General features: G+C 40.3%; 1 protein-coding gene across 2 annotated transcripts in view; it reads right to left on the bottom strand.

Moving 5' to 3' along the window:
* The window catches only part of SNTG1 (syntrophin gamma 1), a 140,446-nt gene that overhangs the window by 106,810 nt on the left and 16,272 nt on the right, over positions 1 to 17,364 (bottom strand). For both annotated transcript variants that reach the window (XM_068983816.1, XM_068983817.1), the window contains exons 3-6: positions 11,576 to 11,632; positions 3,042 to 3,099; positions 2,402 to 2,445; positions 2,270 to 2,311 (exon numbers count right to left, since the gene is read on the bottom strand). In XM_068983816.1, coding sequence (XP_068839917.1) covers positions 2,270 to 2,311; positions 2,402 to 2,445; positions 3,042 to 3,099; positions 11,576 to 11,632 — 201 coding nt within the window. The remainder of the gene's footprint in view (positions 1 to 2,269; positions 2,312 to 2,401; positions 2,446 to 3,041; positions 3,100 to 11,575; positions 11,633 to 17,364) is intronic.

The following is a 17,364-nucleotide window of genomic DNA, read 5'->3' as shown; positions in this document are numbered from 1 at the left end:
GTAGTCATGCACGGATGTGAGAGTTGGACCATAAAGAAGGCTGAGCACCAAAGAATTGATGCTTCTGAATCATCGTGCTGGAGAAGACTCTTCAGAGTCCCTTGGACAGCAAAGAGGTCAAACCAGTCAATCCAAAAGGAAATAAACCCTGAATATTCATTGAAAGGACTGATGCTGAAGCTGAATCTCCAATACTTTGGCCAGCTAATGAGAAAATTGACTCGTTGGAAAAGACCCTGATGCTGGGAAAGATTGAGGGCAGAAGAAGAAAATGGCAACAGAGAATGAGATGATTGGATGGCATCACTGTCTCAGTAGACATGAGTGTGAGCAAACACCAGCAGACAGTGAAGGACAGGTAAGCCTGGCGTGCTACAGTCCATGGAGTTGCAAAGAGTCGGACATGAATACTGAGCAACTGAACAACAATCACAAATCTTTCAGGCCACTCTGATCTATTAAATCAAAGCCCCACACAGTTCCTGTAAGCTCACTGCATGTCTCTGAAGAACAAATCGCAAACCAGACTCCACTGATAGCATGTGTTTTTGGAAGAGAATTCACCTGTTCTTGCTCCCTGAACAATGAGTTTAACATCTCTCTGTACTTCTGAAAAAAAGACTAAAGTTAAAATATCTCTGCTTACAGGGCTTTATTTGGAATTTACATATATTCAGAACAGAGCGGTCTGTGCTGTGCTTATTCTTATTTGTCTAAAAGTTTGTTCTCAAATGTTGCTTTTCCCTGTATCTATTTGATGTGGTGTAAGATCTGAAGTATATAAATTTTCTGCGAGGCTCACCAGGGATGCCAAAGGGGACCAAGTAGGATTTTTGAAAGAGCAGAGGAGTGATGCAAAGGGACACTCCTTGTCCGTCCCACGAAGAACCCTCCAGAACTCTGCTTGTGGAGCTGGAGCTTTTCAGACACTTGAAACTGCCTCTTTGAGGTCTGAAATATGTAAATATGTCAGAAGAGTCTTCTCCAAGTAGCTGTTAGCAGAGGTGCCGCGTCCTCACAAACCAAATGAACTGAAGCTGTGAGAAGCCGAAGGCCCAGGGTATTTTCATTTTGTTTGACCCCTGAGTACAAACCTTTAAACATAATTTCTCCTCTCTCCTTTCCCATGTGAGCTGATATGGAAATTCAGTGAAGGTTCTATGAGTGTTATTGAATCAACCGTGAAAAACATTCCCCAAGTGCCCGACACTGGCTGTTCTTTCTGGCATCATTTTTTTAAGTCCTCCCTCAGCCCCAAGGAAGCTCCTCCACCTCCCAGCTTCTCCCAAAGTGCTGATTAGAGGTTGCTGACATGAAACCACGGGGCTGGCTGCTGAAAGACAAATTCCTGGGTCACCTACCCCGAGTGAATCAGGACATCAGAGGCCCAGAATTCACGTCTGCACATTTACCTACATCCAAGAAAATTCACAATAAACACTGCTGACCTTTTTGTGTAGCTGCTGAGTGCTAAACCAGAGCCTTGAGATCAACTATCTCTAAATGTTGTCTCTCTCTGTCACACACAGGCACGCGTGCAAACACACACACACACACACATACACACGTCTCTTAAGTCTCCTGCCAGTTTGAACCCTGGGTGGGGAAGATGGCCTGGAGAAGAAAATGGCAACAGACTCAGTATTCTTGTGTGGAGAAACCCAAGGACAAAGAAACCTGACGGGCTACAGTCCATAGGGTCACAAAGACTCAGAAAGGACTGAGCAACTGAGAATGTATAAGATTTCAAAAACTTTCTAAGATTTAGAGGTATATTTCACCTAGAGATATGCTTAGTGGACATGCTCTGGTGGTGGTCTAGTCACTCAGTCATGTCTGACTGTTGTGACACCGTGGACTGTAGCCCATCAGGCTCCTCTGTCCGTGGGATTCTCTAGGCAAGAATACTGGAGTGGGTTGCCATTTCCTTCTCCAGGGGATCTTCCTGATTCAGGAATCAAACCCAGGTCTCCTGCATTGCAGGCAGATTCTTTACTGACTGAGCGACAAGGGAAAACTGTGGGGATTAATTGGGAAACATAGCAAATAGCCCTCCTTTAGTATTTCTTGAATTACATTTTGTTCCGGGTGATAGTCACTGATCTGTTTCTAATGAAAAATAAAACAAGTAAGAGATTATTTGAAAATCTGATATCACACAGGACCAGTTTCATATGTTCCTAATGAAAAAAGGAAGTTTTTTATCAATGCCATAAATCATTTGCACATGGGGAAAATAACAATATTAGAAAAGGTAAAGAAGACTCACCACTTCTTCATGTCTGCATTTTCTCACATTAATCCCATTTATCTGCAATGGAAAGTGAGAGAGAATTTGAAGAGCATACTGTGAACTGACTGTATCTTGGTGACACATGGAAAATAATGGTAAAATGTATACCTGGAGAATTGCGTCCCCAATAAACAGCAGTCCTGACAGTTCAGCTGTGAATGGAGAAGGAGAATTGGCTATGCCTTGTCTACTTTCTTCACACAGAAGTAAGAATTCTTAATTCAATAAAGCCAAAACTGATTGAGGGCAAAAGCAAAGATGGAGGAGGATTAAAGGAAAAAGTAATTAAAGGAAAAAGTAAAATGCTCTATAAGGGTAGCATCTTAAAAGATCCACAAGCAATGGAAATTTCCAAAAATAATCATATGATTCAGCTCAAGTACTGAAACACATGCTGAGACACTTCCATTTAATCCCATCATTTCAGATCTTACAGTCTGGAAGGACTAAATGTTCTCACGTTCCTGTAAGTTTAAGGTGTCTATGTAAATGTCTAGATCTGGACACTCAATCCATTGACAATAGAATCAGTTCCATGTTTCTTTTAAAGACCAGCCTGCCCCACCGCAGGGGGCTGGGTGTGGATAAGGGTCTGAAACTCCATAGTTAGAACCAGCCACATGTGGCCTGGTCATGGGAACTGGACTGAGAGATTTCGTACAATCTCCTGGTTCTGAACTACAGCCTTGCTCCTCAGAACTGTGACTCACTCAGGAAGCAACCGTAGGACACCCTCTGAACAATTTACCTCTCTGCTCCTTCGAGATTTTTGAAACCACAACTGGAATGTTATGTTCCGCTCCCCCCTGGAAAGAAAAAATCACACGTTTCACTTTTTAATCTCAAAAGAATAAAAACTCAGCTTTTAGTTCAAAAACTATACAGGCCAAGGATAGCAGGTGAACAGACACTAAATAGAATTTAAATAAACTCATGGAATCACTCTATCAAGGAGACTGTGCTCCCAAGAAGCTTATCTGTTTATAATTTCACTGTGACATCCAAGAATTAATAATAGTTGACTTTGAAAATTTTAATTTTTTAAGATTAATATGGTGATGCCTTAAAAAGACATTTCCTCCAATGACCAGCCATGCTATCCATTGTAGAAACTCTTATTTCGGGTTCCAAACAGCAGAAAATTATGCATTTCCATTATCTGGCTCAGCTGCTCTATGCTGAGAACCAAGCAATGGCCCCTTGGAATGCTAAGTGGCTAGACAGACCTCTGCCTGCATAAACTGGACAAAAAGCAAAGTGTGCATATGCTTAATGGAGGGGACGAGGTCATCAGTATTATATGGAAGCGTATACTAAAGAACAAGCCTCCAAGAATAATGCAGTAGTGCTTTGGCTAACGGACCAAATGAGATAGGAAAAAATACAGAAAAATGAGTAACAGAACTTATGCGGAAGAAAATAAATTCCTGAAGTAACTGTATAAATTACAGTTTTATGTAACAGAGTTGAGAAGGTTGAAAGCAATAGTTTAAAAATCAAGTAAGTTCATTAAACAGTACGATTTCACATAGAAGGTAAGGATGGGACTTTTAATGTGGGTAGTTCAAAAGAAGATCTAAATTCCACTGGGGCTTCTGCAGCTTCAGAATAAGTAAATCCCTAAGCCTTTCTCCCTTCAAGGGCAAAAATTATTTTAGAATAGACAATTTTCCCCATGAATGTCCATTTTTAGCACCGAGTTTCAATAAACTTAAAAATAAGATAGACAATGCACACAGGCTGTTGAGTCAGATTCTTGCAGCCCCATGGACTGTAGCGCCAGGCTCCTCTGTCCAAGGGATGGATTTCCCAGGCAAGAACACCAGAGTGGGTTGCTGTTGCCTCTTCAGGGGACCCTCCTGACCCAGGTATCGAACCTGCGTCTCCTGCATTGGCAGGCAGATCCTTTACCACTGAGCCACCTGGAAAGCCCAAGAGAGGAGACAGTCGAGAAAAGCAGTGACTATGAAATTTTTCTTGACAAGTAGTCCTTTCTGCTTTGGAGGTATTAGGAAGAGATGTGATAAACAAATATTGAAAGCTGCCTTACCCAGGGTGAAATTCAAACCCACCCATCAGTCCCCTGTTTTCACCACATCTCACCGAGCAGACACTCACCCCCCAGCTACACCAGTTCCGGGCAGAGTCTCTGGTGTGAGCTTCCTCGGCTCTGGGTCCTGCTTTTTGCCTCCTGGTCTGTGTCACAGTGCCCTGATCCTGTCCAGGACAATCCTCACATGATCAGAGCCCAGGACTGTGACAGAGGGCACAGTGCACATGTGTGCTTCCAGAGCACAGGAAACCCCAAAGGATCAGGACCCAAGGAGCTTCATGTGTAGGGCTAGGGCTCTGGGTCCCCACGCCTGCATTCTGTTCTATCTTCTCCTATTATATTCATCAGCTTCTCCTCTTCTACTGTCCTCTTCATTTCCTACATTCATCATGCATTTCCTTTCTCCTTCCCTTGTCCCCAACCACAGAGTAAGTTCTGCAACGGCGACGGACTTATTTATGTATTTGTCTAGGCTATTTGGTTTGGCTATTGTTTCCTGCTTGTGTGCACATGCTAGGTGCTTCAGTCATGTCCCTTTCTTTGCAACCCCATGAATTGTAGCCCACCAGGCTGCTCTGTCCATGAGATTCTTCAGGCAAGAACACTGGAGTAGGTTACTTTGCCCTACTCCAGGTTATCTTCCTCACATAGGGATCAAATTTGTTTCCTACACTGAGGTAATATCTGTGCCTGGAATAATATGCTTTCTTAAGCTTTGAAATGTTTGTTGAATGAATAAGTGAAACAATGAACTCTAAAGCTTTCTCAGAGCTAAAATTTTTCACTCTTGAAAATACTTTGTAGAAAGATTTTGAGTAGAAACTAAGAAGTTGAACAATGAAATCAAAGGTGTATGGTTACAGATAGTTCCTAGAGATACTTCAAAAATGGGAAAAATTTTCAGAATACATCTCCGTTTCTTAGAAGAAAATGCTGATTAAAACAAAGCATACAGTGATGAAGTTTTATGTGACATAAACAGAGAAAACAGATCCATCCAGATATGGTTCTGGTGTTGGGGCAGAGGAGAACCCTATGCATGTCACTCTAGGCCGGCAGCTGGCGTCGTAGCACTTTCCTTCAGCTGTGTTTGCTTCTGGCAGTCTTCTCTCCTTGCAGTACTGAATTCAAAGGTTTTCTTGATGCTCAGGTGTTTAGCGCAGGCTACCATGGTAGGAGAGTGGGAAGCCTCTCCCAGGTTTGGTCTAGAGGTACCAGTTTTCTGAGGGTCAACTCAGCTGTCCATCCTTCCCTCAATACCTGAGACTTACTACTATCTTTTAATAATAAGGTGTAACTAACCCCTGTTTGGTCAACATTTTTCTTTTATATGTAAAATTACTTCTGAAATTCCAATGATTTGAATCCAAAATTTTTACTATTTTTTAAATCAGACATTTGAGGCTCTGAGATAATTTTAAAGCCAATTTAAGGAGATCACTTTATTAATTGATTAGAGAGAGATTTTTAAGACAAAAGTCAGAAGATAAAATTGGAACTGAAGATCACTGTGCCTTCATTTATTTAATGAAATGTGAGGGCAGTCCAGCTTTATTGAAGTAAATTAGATTCAGCTCTGGACCTAACTAGGGAGATTCAAAACCTTCCAGCCAGAAAGCAGATAACATGACTCTCCCTGTTTACAATTGGTGACAAGCTTCACGTTGCACGTGGGATAAAAGCCAAGGTCCAGTGACCTCAGCCTCCCCTCTACTTTATCCTGGACCTTTGTCCTCATCCGCAAGCATGACCCCTTGGCCCCTAGTGCTTTTCCCCTTGACCCTTAGCCAGGTGTAAGGTTAAGACTCTGCTCACACACAGCCAGAGTCCTTCCATCAGCCTCTGTGCACATGCCCTGGGCCATGCCTGAGACCACATTTCTCTGCATGACACTTTGAACAGTGTCTCCTTTCCCTCCATAATATGAGGGACCTGAGGTCAGGGCAGATTCCCTTCATCATCTCTCCCCGACCTACCCTGAGGCCGGTCAGGCTGCAAGGCTTTTGGCCATGGTTTATACAAAGTAAATGAATTACTCGAGTTCGGTTGATCCAGGGTAAAATGAGATTAGAAAAAGTGAGGTGACAATCAAAAGTGCATCCCAGAAAATATTAAAAAGTACACCACTCAGTTTTGAGAGAGCCTTTTCACAAAGGATAATCAATTCTATAGCTAGTTCTATAGGTACCAGGATATAAGGCCTCAGCTAAAGCATTTTGAGCTTGAGACTATACAGTGATTTTCCAGTACAACCGTGAAATTCCACTAAACCAAACTCAGTTATGTTTTTAATAACACTGGGAATCTTGCCAAATAAATCCTTTCAACTCAATCTTTTCATTACAATCAATCAGTCATATTCTGGGCTCCAGAAAGAAAAAGATAATAGATTTCAACATTACAGATCCATTCAGAGAAAGGAGAATACTTGTAAACAGAAAATCACAGACAGTCGACAGGTACAGGAGAAGCACCTAAAGGAACATCAATTTGAGAACATGGACAATGTTCTTATTCATCTGAATGCGGTGCTGATCTGCCAAAACCACTCAACTTAGCTACGGGAAAGTTAATGGTCTTTCCCACATGATTTATGATTGCCTTCCTATGGAAATTCAGAATAGGGAATCTGTAAGGGCAGAGAGCAGACTGCTGGCTGCCTGGAGCTGAGACAGAGTGGGGGGCGGTGGCTGAAAGCTACGGGTTTCTTCTTCAATTGATGAAACTGTTCTAAAACTGACTTAGTGAGAAGTGCACACATCTGTGAACATAATAAAAACCACTGACTTGTACACTTTAAGTTGGTAGATTGTATGGTATGTGAACTACAACTCAATAAGTTAGTTAATTTAGAAAATCATCCTTTGAATGATAATTCATCGGTGGTTTTACCTGGCCCTTGGAACTAGTGCACACTCTAACTGAGCTCTACTACCTGCCCCGCCACCTTCCTGTTTCTGTAGTGCAGAGGTACGTATCCCTGTTGACACTGGTGGAGACAGAAGCCTCAAAGAGTGAGAACCGGGCAAAGTGAGCAAATGAATGCAAATATGTGTGTGCTTGTAGCAATACTTGGTATCTACAGACTTTTGCCCTGAAATCACTAATAAATTAAAATGCAGACATTTATGACAACTACTATGAAGATGTACATGTTTATTTGGTGAATCTGATACAATTAATACCCAGTCCTTGATGTTAGGAAATTGTTTGCTTGCTGCTGGACATTTCAATCCATCTATTTCAGTTGTAAGTAAACCAGAAGGCGAATAACTTAGAGAGGAAGCATTGTTGTTTTCAAATAGAGAGCATAGCGATAATTTCGTGCTGGTTGTACAGCTAGAGAGAATATTTATTGGGAGTCAGGACTCTGTCATCAGCTTTGATGGGGGTTGAGGTACAGCTGTGCCTGTTACAACAAATGGGTAAATAACCTAACCTCTTAATACTTAATCTTGTTGTCTATAGAGGTCCAACAACAGCTGTCGACTTTCTGGACACAGAATATATTTAGCTCAGAATCTGGCAGTTCAAGAGTGGTTAATAACTATTAGAAATTATTGTTTATTAATGATAAGATTTTAATGGTAATAATACTTAGAATTTCACATTGCTACAAAGTTCAAAATTTCAGATAGAAATCTTATCTTTGATCACAAACGTTTCCTTGATCCATCAACTTACTCTTTAGGTAAAAAAAGCTGAGTCTTTTGAAAAATGCCCCATAAGACATCTTTCTAGTAATAATATTCAAAACACTCTTTCTCTAAAAGGTGATCCTTTTCATCACAATGACTTAATGATTTAATAATCACTTGATAATCATTTAATGATCATTTATGATTTAATAATATGCAAATGGATGGTATTGCACTTTAAGAGATAAACAGAAGAAAAATTAAAGTCTGACGAGGTCAAGACGACAGCTTACTTTAAGGTGATTATACGGTGATTTTTAAAAGCAGAATGGGGCAAAATGCAAGGCTATTAAATCCCTGGGGGAGAAACACTGGTGATTATTGGGGATATAATGTGGAGACCATTACGTTATTTTTAGAAATGCAAGTATCTGGATGGTCCAGATAAAAGAAAGAACCCAAAGATGCAGTGGGACTAGTAGTAACCTGGACTGGAACCAGACGCCATGTGAAGATCCGTGTGGACAGCGGCGCCTGCCCAGAAGCTGAGGGTATAACCCAGGTGGATGCAGGAACCTGAGCCCTTCAGAAAAGTGGCTTCAGGCTGAGAACCCAGGAAAGCAGGGGATTGTAAGAGGAGAGTTAAGTGATTCTATGTCCAGCTTTTTATTGAAATCTAAAAATACAATTAGAAGAGCTTGGCATTTTACTGAGAGGCAAACAAAAACAAAAACTAATACAAGGGAAAAACACCCAAGTTTGTGACTTCTGAGAGATATTTTAATTAAGGAAGACTGTTGGTCTTGGTAGCTGCTATGAAGAATTCCAAAGAACGGCCAGGAAAAAAGATCCAAAATTATAGCAGATATGGGAATTACTCTAAAAAGCAGTATGAGAGTGAAGATGATGTAAAAGGAAGGGTGGGAGCACAGAGGGCAAGAGAGTGCACCCCACACAGACCCTGGGAGCACTTCGCCGAGGGGGCAAGTCTCAGGCCTGCAGGCGGGCGCATTCCTCTCTGCTCTCAGCTCACAGTAGGGTCTGGGGGTGAACTGTGGCTTGGAGATGCAGGGCCGGGCCAGGTGTAAACGTGTGTGCCCACACCTCCAGAGTTCATCCCACTGCACCCTGGGTCAGCCACTCGACTTGTCGAGTTGGGAGATAAGCAAACAAATGGGCAACATTAAAATACGAATTCTGCTTTTTTGGCCAGAATACTTTCTTCAGCTGCCCCTTATGTTTAATTCTCAGATGCAAAGGAAATAGTTCACATAGATAATCACAGTAGGTTTACCCAATTTACAGGGTAAAGGAATTTTCATAAAATGTTGCCATTTAAAATAACTGAATGAATAATAAAAAATTACATTTTGAAATACGTTAACAGAATGATAGTTTAAAATCATTTTTTTAATGTAGAAAAGCAAGAGTCAGTGGTAAGTACTGAGAAACCTAAAGTAGAAAACCCTAAAAGGAAAGTTTTCAGGCTGAATGGACAATATTCCAAATAAAAATATTGATGTTTTTTATTTCTGGTTGGCTGGTTTGTCAGAAGAATTATAAAATAATTTCATATTTTTGTCAAATCTCCTAATATATGGCACCAATCACAATTCAAATATTGCTTCTGTAGCCTGTATCTTCAATGGAAAATATATACTTATTTGATTTAGAAAATAACTCTATTACATGTATAAGAGTTTTGTTTGTGCTGAAATAATGTAAATATTAAACTGAAATGATTTACTGGCAAAATTCTTAAGCTTTTAAGAATTGTATAGACTTAAATGTGATATTTCAGTAAAATGAGTAATGCTGTATTACTGGGTTTAACTCTAAATGGAAATTGAACAAAAAGAGAAGAACATTTCCATCCTGCACAGAATTCACACAGCTCCACTACCAGAAACATCAGTGCTGATGTCAGATGAAGCCGCTGTCATGAATGGATTTCAGCCACTTTCAGCTGATGTTCTCTTTTCATGGACAACATCTTCAGTGGTACCTTTAGATCCTTCATGACAATCTCAATACATATGGGAAAAAAAAAGACAACAACAAGAAAACTTGCTCTGTTTATTCTCACTGCTTCATTTCTACACCTTATAATTTGTCCTACGTCTCTCCTGGGCCTTAGTTGATGATAAAGTGAAAGTAAAAAATATATCTTAAAATTAAGATTTTAGATAGAAATACTCTCATCGCTTGACAAGATCATGCTATTCCACACTGATCAGATTTTTGAATCATTTTCATAATGTAACTAGAGCTGATGTTCACCAAGCTTAGAGTTCTACTTTTCAGGCACCTATACTTTGAGTTGTGTTAAAATTTCATGAAATGTACACCTGAGATGTATGGCTTTCACCCAACACAGGCAAAGTATCTAACCCAACAACCAAGATAAAGTTACATTCCATTGATCTCTACACAGATGTGGGTTTATGAAGGGCATTTAAAAATCACTGAGGTAATTTTTTCAATATTTATGTAATTTTCCATCCTTTTAAAATGTATACTTTGTTTCAGTGATGTTAAATTGCAGATGTGTTACATGTTTAATAACCAACAACACACAGGAAGAGAAACCCTTTAAAATATGATAATGAATGGAACAGGAGAGAGATGGTCAATTTTAAAAATAATTCAGAAGTTAGAATCTTGAGTCTTACTGCATACTTGGCACTAGGACATGAGATTTTCAATTTCTTAAACAAAAAAAAAAAGAAAACTGGACAGAAGAAAAAGACAACTGGAATCAAACCAATATTTAACTTATTATCAGACCTTATATGAGCCTGACACACATCTTGGCTCCTTCTTTCACTGACAGCCCAGATTTTTCTGCTCTGACTGGTTATAAGATATGCACACTTGAAGCCTGTACTTGAAATTCTAGATGAAACCACATAAAGAAAATTAATGAGCTGCTTTCAATTTCAGGTAAGGTAAACATCCCAAATGGGGCTTCCCTGGTAGCTCAGACGGTAAAGAATCTGCCTGCCGTTCAGTAGATCTGGGTTCAATCTCTGGGTGAGGAAGATCCCCTGGAGGAGGGCATGGCAACCCAGTCTAGTATTCTTGCCTGGAGAATTCTGTGGACAGGGGAGCCTGGTGGACCACAATCCATGTGGCCAAAAGAGTTGCACATGACTGAGCAACTCCAAAATACTTTGCTAAAATTTCTAAATCCAAAGGTGGCTAAGATTTTGAGAGCCTACTTATTTTGCATCTAAGTGCAAATACTGAGAAGTTTTCTATAGGCACTCTTGTCTAATTAATTATCAATGAGCAAAAAGTTAAAGGGCTTTCCTGATGGTTCAGCAGTAAAGAATCTGCCTGCAATGCAAGACATACAGAGATGTAGGTTCGATCCCTGGGTTGGGAAGATTCCCTAGAGAAGGAAACGGCAACCCACTCCAGTATTTCTGCCTGGAGAATCCCATGGACAGAGGAGCCTGGTGGGCTACAGTCCATGGGGTTGCAAAGAGTTGGACACGACAGCACAAGCACAATAGCACAAAGAATTAAAGTTCACAGAAATGCAGGAGCTAAGCACACGCTCTGTAGGACAGATGGAGAGACAGCTACCTTGATGCTCAGTCCAAATCCTCCCACGGCCTGTCTCCGAATGGTCACTGTTCTCTCCTGAAAGACAGGTTGTAAGAGTGGTTAGTGCTTCCTGCCACTGCACCTGCACACCATCTTCCTCCTCTGGGTTTTGCGCTTGTCCTTCAAGAGAAAGAACATTTTGTGACAGCATAAAGGCTCCAGGTTTCACAATAAATGGAGCCTTTTGGAATTTTTAAATCAAAGTATAACCATTTGTTAATCTGATTTTGGTGTTGACCATCTGGTGATGTCCATGTGTAGAGTCTTCTCTTGTGTGGTTGGAAGAGGGTGTTTGATGGAGAAGCTCTATACAGTCAACAAAAACAAGATCAGGAGCTGACTGTGGCTCAGATCATGAACTCCCTATTGCCAAATTCAGACTTAAACTGAAGAAAGTAGGGAAAACCGCTAGACCATTCAGGTATGACCTAAATCAAATGCCTTATGATTATACAGTGGAAGTGAGAAATAGATTTAAGGGCCTAGATCTGATAGATAGAGTGCTTGATGAACTATGGACTGAGGTTCGTGACATTGTACAGGAGACAGGGATCAAGACCATCCCCATGGAAAAGAAATGCAAAAAAGCAAAACGGCTGTCTGGGGAGGGCTTACAAATAGCTGTGAAAAGAAGAGAAGCAAAAAGCAAAGGAGAAAAGGAAAGATATAAGCATCTGAATGCAGAGTTCCAAAGAATAGCAAGAAGAGATAAGAAAGCCTTCCTCAGCAATCAATGCAAAGAAATAGAGGAAAACAACAGAATGGGAAAGACTAGATCACTTCAAGAAAATCAGAGATCACAAGGGAACATTTCATGAAAAGATGGGCTCGATAAAGGACAGAAATGGCATGGACCTAACAGAAGCAGAAGATATTAAGAAGAGGTGGCAAGAATACACAGAAGAACTGTACAAAAAACTTCCAACCCAGATAATCACAATGGTGTGATCACTCACCTAGAGCCAGACATCCTGGAATGTGAAGTCAAGTGGGCCTTAGAAAGCATCACTATGAACAAAGCTAGTGGAGGTGATGGAATTCCAATTGAGCTGTTTCAAATCCTGGCAGATGATGCTGTGAAAGTGCTGCACTCAATATGCCAGCAAATTTGGAAAACTCAGCAGTGGCCACAGGACTGGAAGAGGTCAGTTTTCATTCAAATCCCAAAGAAAGGCAACGGCAAAGAATGCTCAAACTACCACACAATTGCACTCATCTCACACGCTAGTAAAGTATGCTCAAAATTCTCCAAGCCAGGCTTCAGCAATGCGTGAACCGTGAACTTCTAGATGTTCAAGCTGGTTTTAGAAAAGGCAGAGGAACTAGAGATCAAATTGCCAACATCCGCTGGATCATGGAAAAAGCAAGAGAGTTCCAGAAAAACATCTATTTCTGCTTTATTGACTATGCCAAAGCCTTTGACTGTGTGGATCACAATAAACTGTGGAAAATTCTGAAAGAGATGGGAATACCAGACCACCTGACCTGCCTCTTGAGAAACCTATATGCAGGTCAGGAAGCAACAGTTAGAACTGGACATGGAACAACAGACTGGTTCCAAATAGGAAAAGGAGTACATCAAGGCTGTATATTGTCACCCTGCTTATTTAACTTATATGTAGAGTACATCATGAGAAACGCTGGAGTGGAAGAAGCACAAGCTGGAATCAAGATTGCTGGGAGAAATATCAATAACCTCAGATATGCAGATGACACCACCCTTATGGCAGAAAGTGAAGAGGAACTCAAAAGCCTCTTGATGAAAGTGAAAGTGGAGAGTGAAAAAGTTGACTTAAAGCTCAACATTCAGAAAATGAAGATCATGGCATCTGGTCCCATCACTTCATGGGAAATAGATGGGGAAACCTTAGAAACTGTGTCAGACTTTATTTTTCTGGGCTCCAAAATCACTGCAGATGGTGATTGCAGCCATGAAATTAAAAGACGCTTACTCCTTGGAAAAAAAGTTATGACCAACCTAGATAGCATGTTGAAGAGCAGAGACATTACTTTGCCAACAAAGATCTGTCTAGTCAAGGCTATGGTTTATCCAGTGGTAATGTATAGATGTGAGAGTTGGACTGTGAAGAAAGCTGAGCACCGAAGAATTAATGCTTTTGAACTGTGGTGTTGGAATAAGACTTTTGAGAGTCCCTTGGACTGCAAGGAGATCCAACCAGTCCATTCTGAAGGAGATCAGCCCTGGGATTTCTTTGGAAGGAATGATGTTAAAGCTGAACCTCCAGTACTTTGGCTACCTCATGCGAAGGGTTGACTCATTTAAAAAGACTCTGATGCTGGGAGGCATTGGGGGCAGGAGGAGAAGGGGATGACAGAGGATGAGATGGCTGGATGGCATCATTGACTCAATGGACGTGAGTCTGAGTGAACTCAGGGAGTTGGTGAAGGACAGGGAGGCCTGGCGTGCTGCGATTCATGGGGTCTCAAAGAGTCTGATACGACTGAGCCACTGAACTGAACTGAACTGAAACATTTGTCATAATAAAAGGGACTGTAGTTTATTAAACTGCTAACCTCTCAAAAGTTAACTTCTTTCAATGCCTTTTTTGGACATAGGCTGGAATCTGAGCTTTAAAACCTCTTTTCATTCCCATGATATGTATTTTTGTTGTCTAATAACACAATTTTTGTTATAGAAAAGCAGCTTAGTATCTGTGGTGAGTATGGTCTCCATCACTAACAGTCATACTGTTCATGGAGATTGGAGCACACGGCTAGGGGCTGCCACGTTGCAGCACATTAGTGGTCCACGTGCACGTCTGGGGTTGAAACTCTGAATAAACCATGTTCACAATGATTGCTTGCTGGGAAGAGGAATGGATTTTACAATTAACTGACACTCAAATGGGATTATGACAGTGGGATTATCCATTTTCAAAGGCAGCTCTGTTTTGCCTTCCACAATATAACCAATCATTCAGTCACCAGCATATGACACTTAAAACCACAAAGAGTCACATTTGGACAAATCCTTTAGTTTCTAATAAAAAAAAGACATCAATGTTACTGTTTAATGGTCTTCCTCTCTACATAATACATAGTCTCCTGGGATGCTAAAGGGTTGAGAGCTTTTATATACAAGCTTCTCCATTTATTTATAACCTTCTCATCTTCCTGAGCCCTCTCCTACCTAGGAAGGTTTACACTCCACCCATCTCCCCTGGTATCTGGGCAGATGTCTGTTTTCTTGTCCCTAAATGTCCACAAACTGCCAGTTTATTTGGCTACATTAGCCACTTTCCTAACTAACAGTCACCTAAGATGTCCCACCTGTGGTGGTTTAGACAATATATCTTAAATAAATTTTATCGTTTTAAAGGCAACATAAAATATATTTAACAAAACTAGCTCTTATATTACTTTATGTGGGTTTTCCTTCTAAATAATGAAAAATTACTCTATACATTTAGAATCTAATCAATATTGATCCACACCATCACCAATAGCTGAGTCAGAGAAGCTCCAACCCTGGAAGACTCAGAAGGACAAGTTGATTAAAGGTCACCTTTATTCTCACCAAGCAGATGCTGCTTCTCCAACACTGCTTGTCAAACTAAACCACGGTTCTTGGATAGCAGAACCATTTTCTTCATTCCGTTCCTGAACAGAATAAATACTTGATCCCTTAAAACAGTATCAAAACCAAGGTTATGGTTAATTCAGACGACCCACATCGACTCTCAAAATACAAATTTCAAATGTAAGAACAAACACATTTTTTGCCACTTTTTTTTAAATCGAAAGATCATTGCTTTACAGAATTTTGTGATTTTCTCTTACATCAGCAAGAATCAGCCATAGGTAGACCCATGTCCCCTCCCCCCTGAAACTCCCTCCCATCTCCATTCCCATCCCACCCTTCTAGATTGTCACAGAGCCCCTGTTTGAGTTCCCTGAGTCATATAGCCAATTCCCATTGGTTGTCTATTTTACATACAGTACTGTAAATTTCCATGTTATTCCCTCCATACATCTCACCTACTCCCTCCTCCCCTTCCCCTGTGTTCATAAGTCTGTTCTCTGTGCCTGTTTCTCCACTGCTGCCCTAAAAATAAATTCATCTGTACTATCTGTCTAGATTCCATATGCATGCATACTTCACTTTGTATAATAGGCTCTAGGTTTGTCAACCTCATTAGAACTGACTCAAATGTGTTCCTATTTATGGCTGAGTAGTATTCCATTGTATATATGTACCACAGCTTCTTTATCCATTCATCTGTTGATGGACATCTAGGTTGTTTCCATGTTCTAGCTATGTTGTAGGTGGTGCTGCAATAAACACTGGGGTACATATGTTTTGGTTTTGTCTTTTTTTCAATTTTGGTTTCCCCAGGATATATGCCTAGTAGTGGAATTGCTGGATCATATGGTAGTTTTACTCCTAGGTTTTTAAAGAAATCTCCATACCATTTTCCATAGTGGCTGTATCAATTTACATCCCCACCAGCAATGCAAGAGGGTTTCCTTATCTCCACACCCTCTCCAGCATTTGTTGTTTGTAGAGTTTTTGACGATGGCCCTCTGACTGGTATTAGGTGGTATCTCATTGTAGTTTTGATCTGCATTTTCCTAATAATGAGTGATGTTGAGTATCTTTTCATGTGTTTGTTAGCCATCTGTAAGCCTTCTTTGGAGAAATGTCTGTTTAGGTCTTCTTCCCACTTTTTGATTGGGTTGTTTGTATTTCTGATATTGAGTTGTATAAGGTGCTTATATATCTTGGAAATTAATTCTTTGCCAGTTGTTTCCTTTGCTGTAATTTTCTCCCATTCTGAGGGTTGTCTTTTCACCTTGTTTGTAGTTTCCTTTGCTGTGCAAAAGCTTTTAAGTTTTATTAGGTCCCATTTGTTTATTTTCATTTTTATTTCCATTATGCTGGGAGGTGGGTCATAGAAGATTGTGCTTTGATTTATGTCATCGAGTGTTCTGCCTATGGTTTCCTCTAAGAGGAAAGTTTCTAGTCTTACATTTAGGTCTTTAATCCATTTTGAGTTTATCTTTGTGTATGGCATTAGGAAGTGTTCTAATTTCATTCTTTTGCATGTAGCTGTCCAGTTTTCCCAGCACCATTTATTGAAGGAGCTGTCTTTGCCCCACTGTATAGTCTTGCCTTCTTTGTCAAAAATAAGGCACCCATAGATGCATGGGTTTATTTCTGGATTCTCTATCTTGTTCCATTTGTCTATATTTCTGTTTTTGTGCCAATACCATACTGTCTTGATGACTGTAGCTTTGTAGTATAGTCTGAAGTCAGGCAGATTGATTCCTCTAGCTCCATTCCTCTTTCTCAAGACTGCTTTGGCTATTCAGGGTCTTTTGTGTCTCCATATGAATTGTGAAAATTTTTTGTTCTAGTTCTGTGAAAATTTCCATTGGTAAATTGATCAGGATTGCATTGAATACATAGCTTGCATTTGGTAGTATAGTCATTTTCACAATATTGATTCTTCTTACCAGGAACATGGAATATCTCTCCATCTCTTTATATCATCTTTGATTTCTTTCATCAGTGTCTTATAATTTTCCCTATATAGTTCTTTTGTCTGCTTAGGTAGGTTTATTCCTAGATATTTTATTCTTTCTGTTCCAATGGTGAGTGGAATTGACAATGCATTTTTAACAGCAAGCAGCTTCACCAGAAGTTTCTAGAATGTCTTGCACAGCAATCATCGGACAGGAGGACAGCTTGGTGAGTGAGTTCTCCTGAGCAGTGGAGTGTGTGTGAAACCCAGCTTTTCTCTGAA

This window comes from Capricornis sumatraensis, chromosome 11 (assembly GCF_032405125.1).
Source record: "Capricornis sumatraensis isolate serow.1 chromosome 11, serow.2, whole genome shotgun sequence".
Lineage (NCBI taxonomy): Eukaryota > Metazoa > Chordata > Mammalia > Artiodactyla > Bovidae > Capricornis > Capricornis sumatraensis.
Note: the sequence above shows the minus strand (reverse complement) of the source record. Positions and strands in the feature narration are given on the sequence as shown.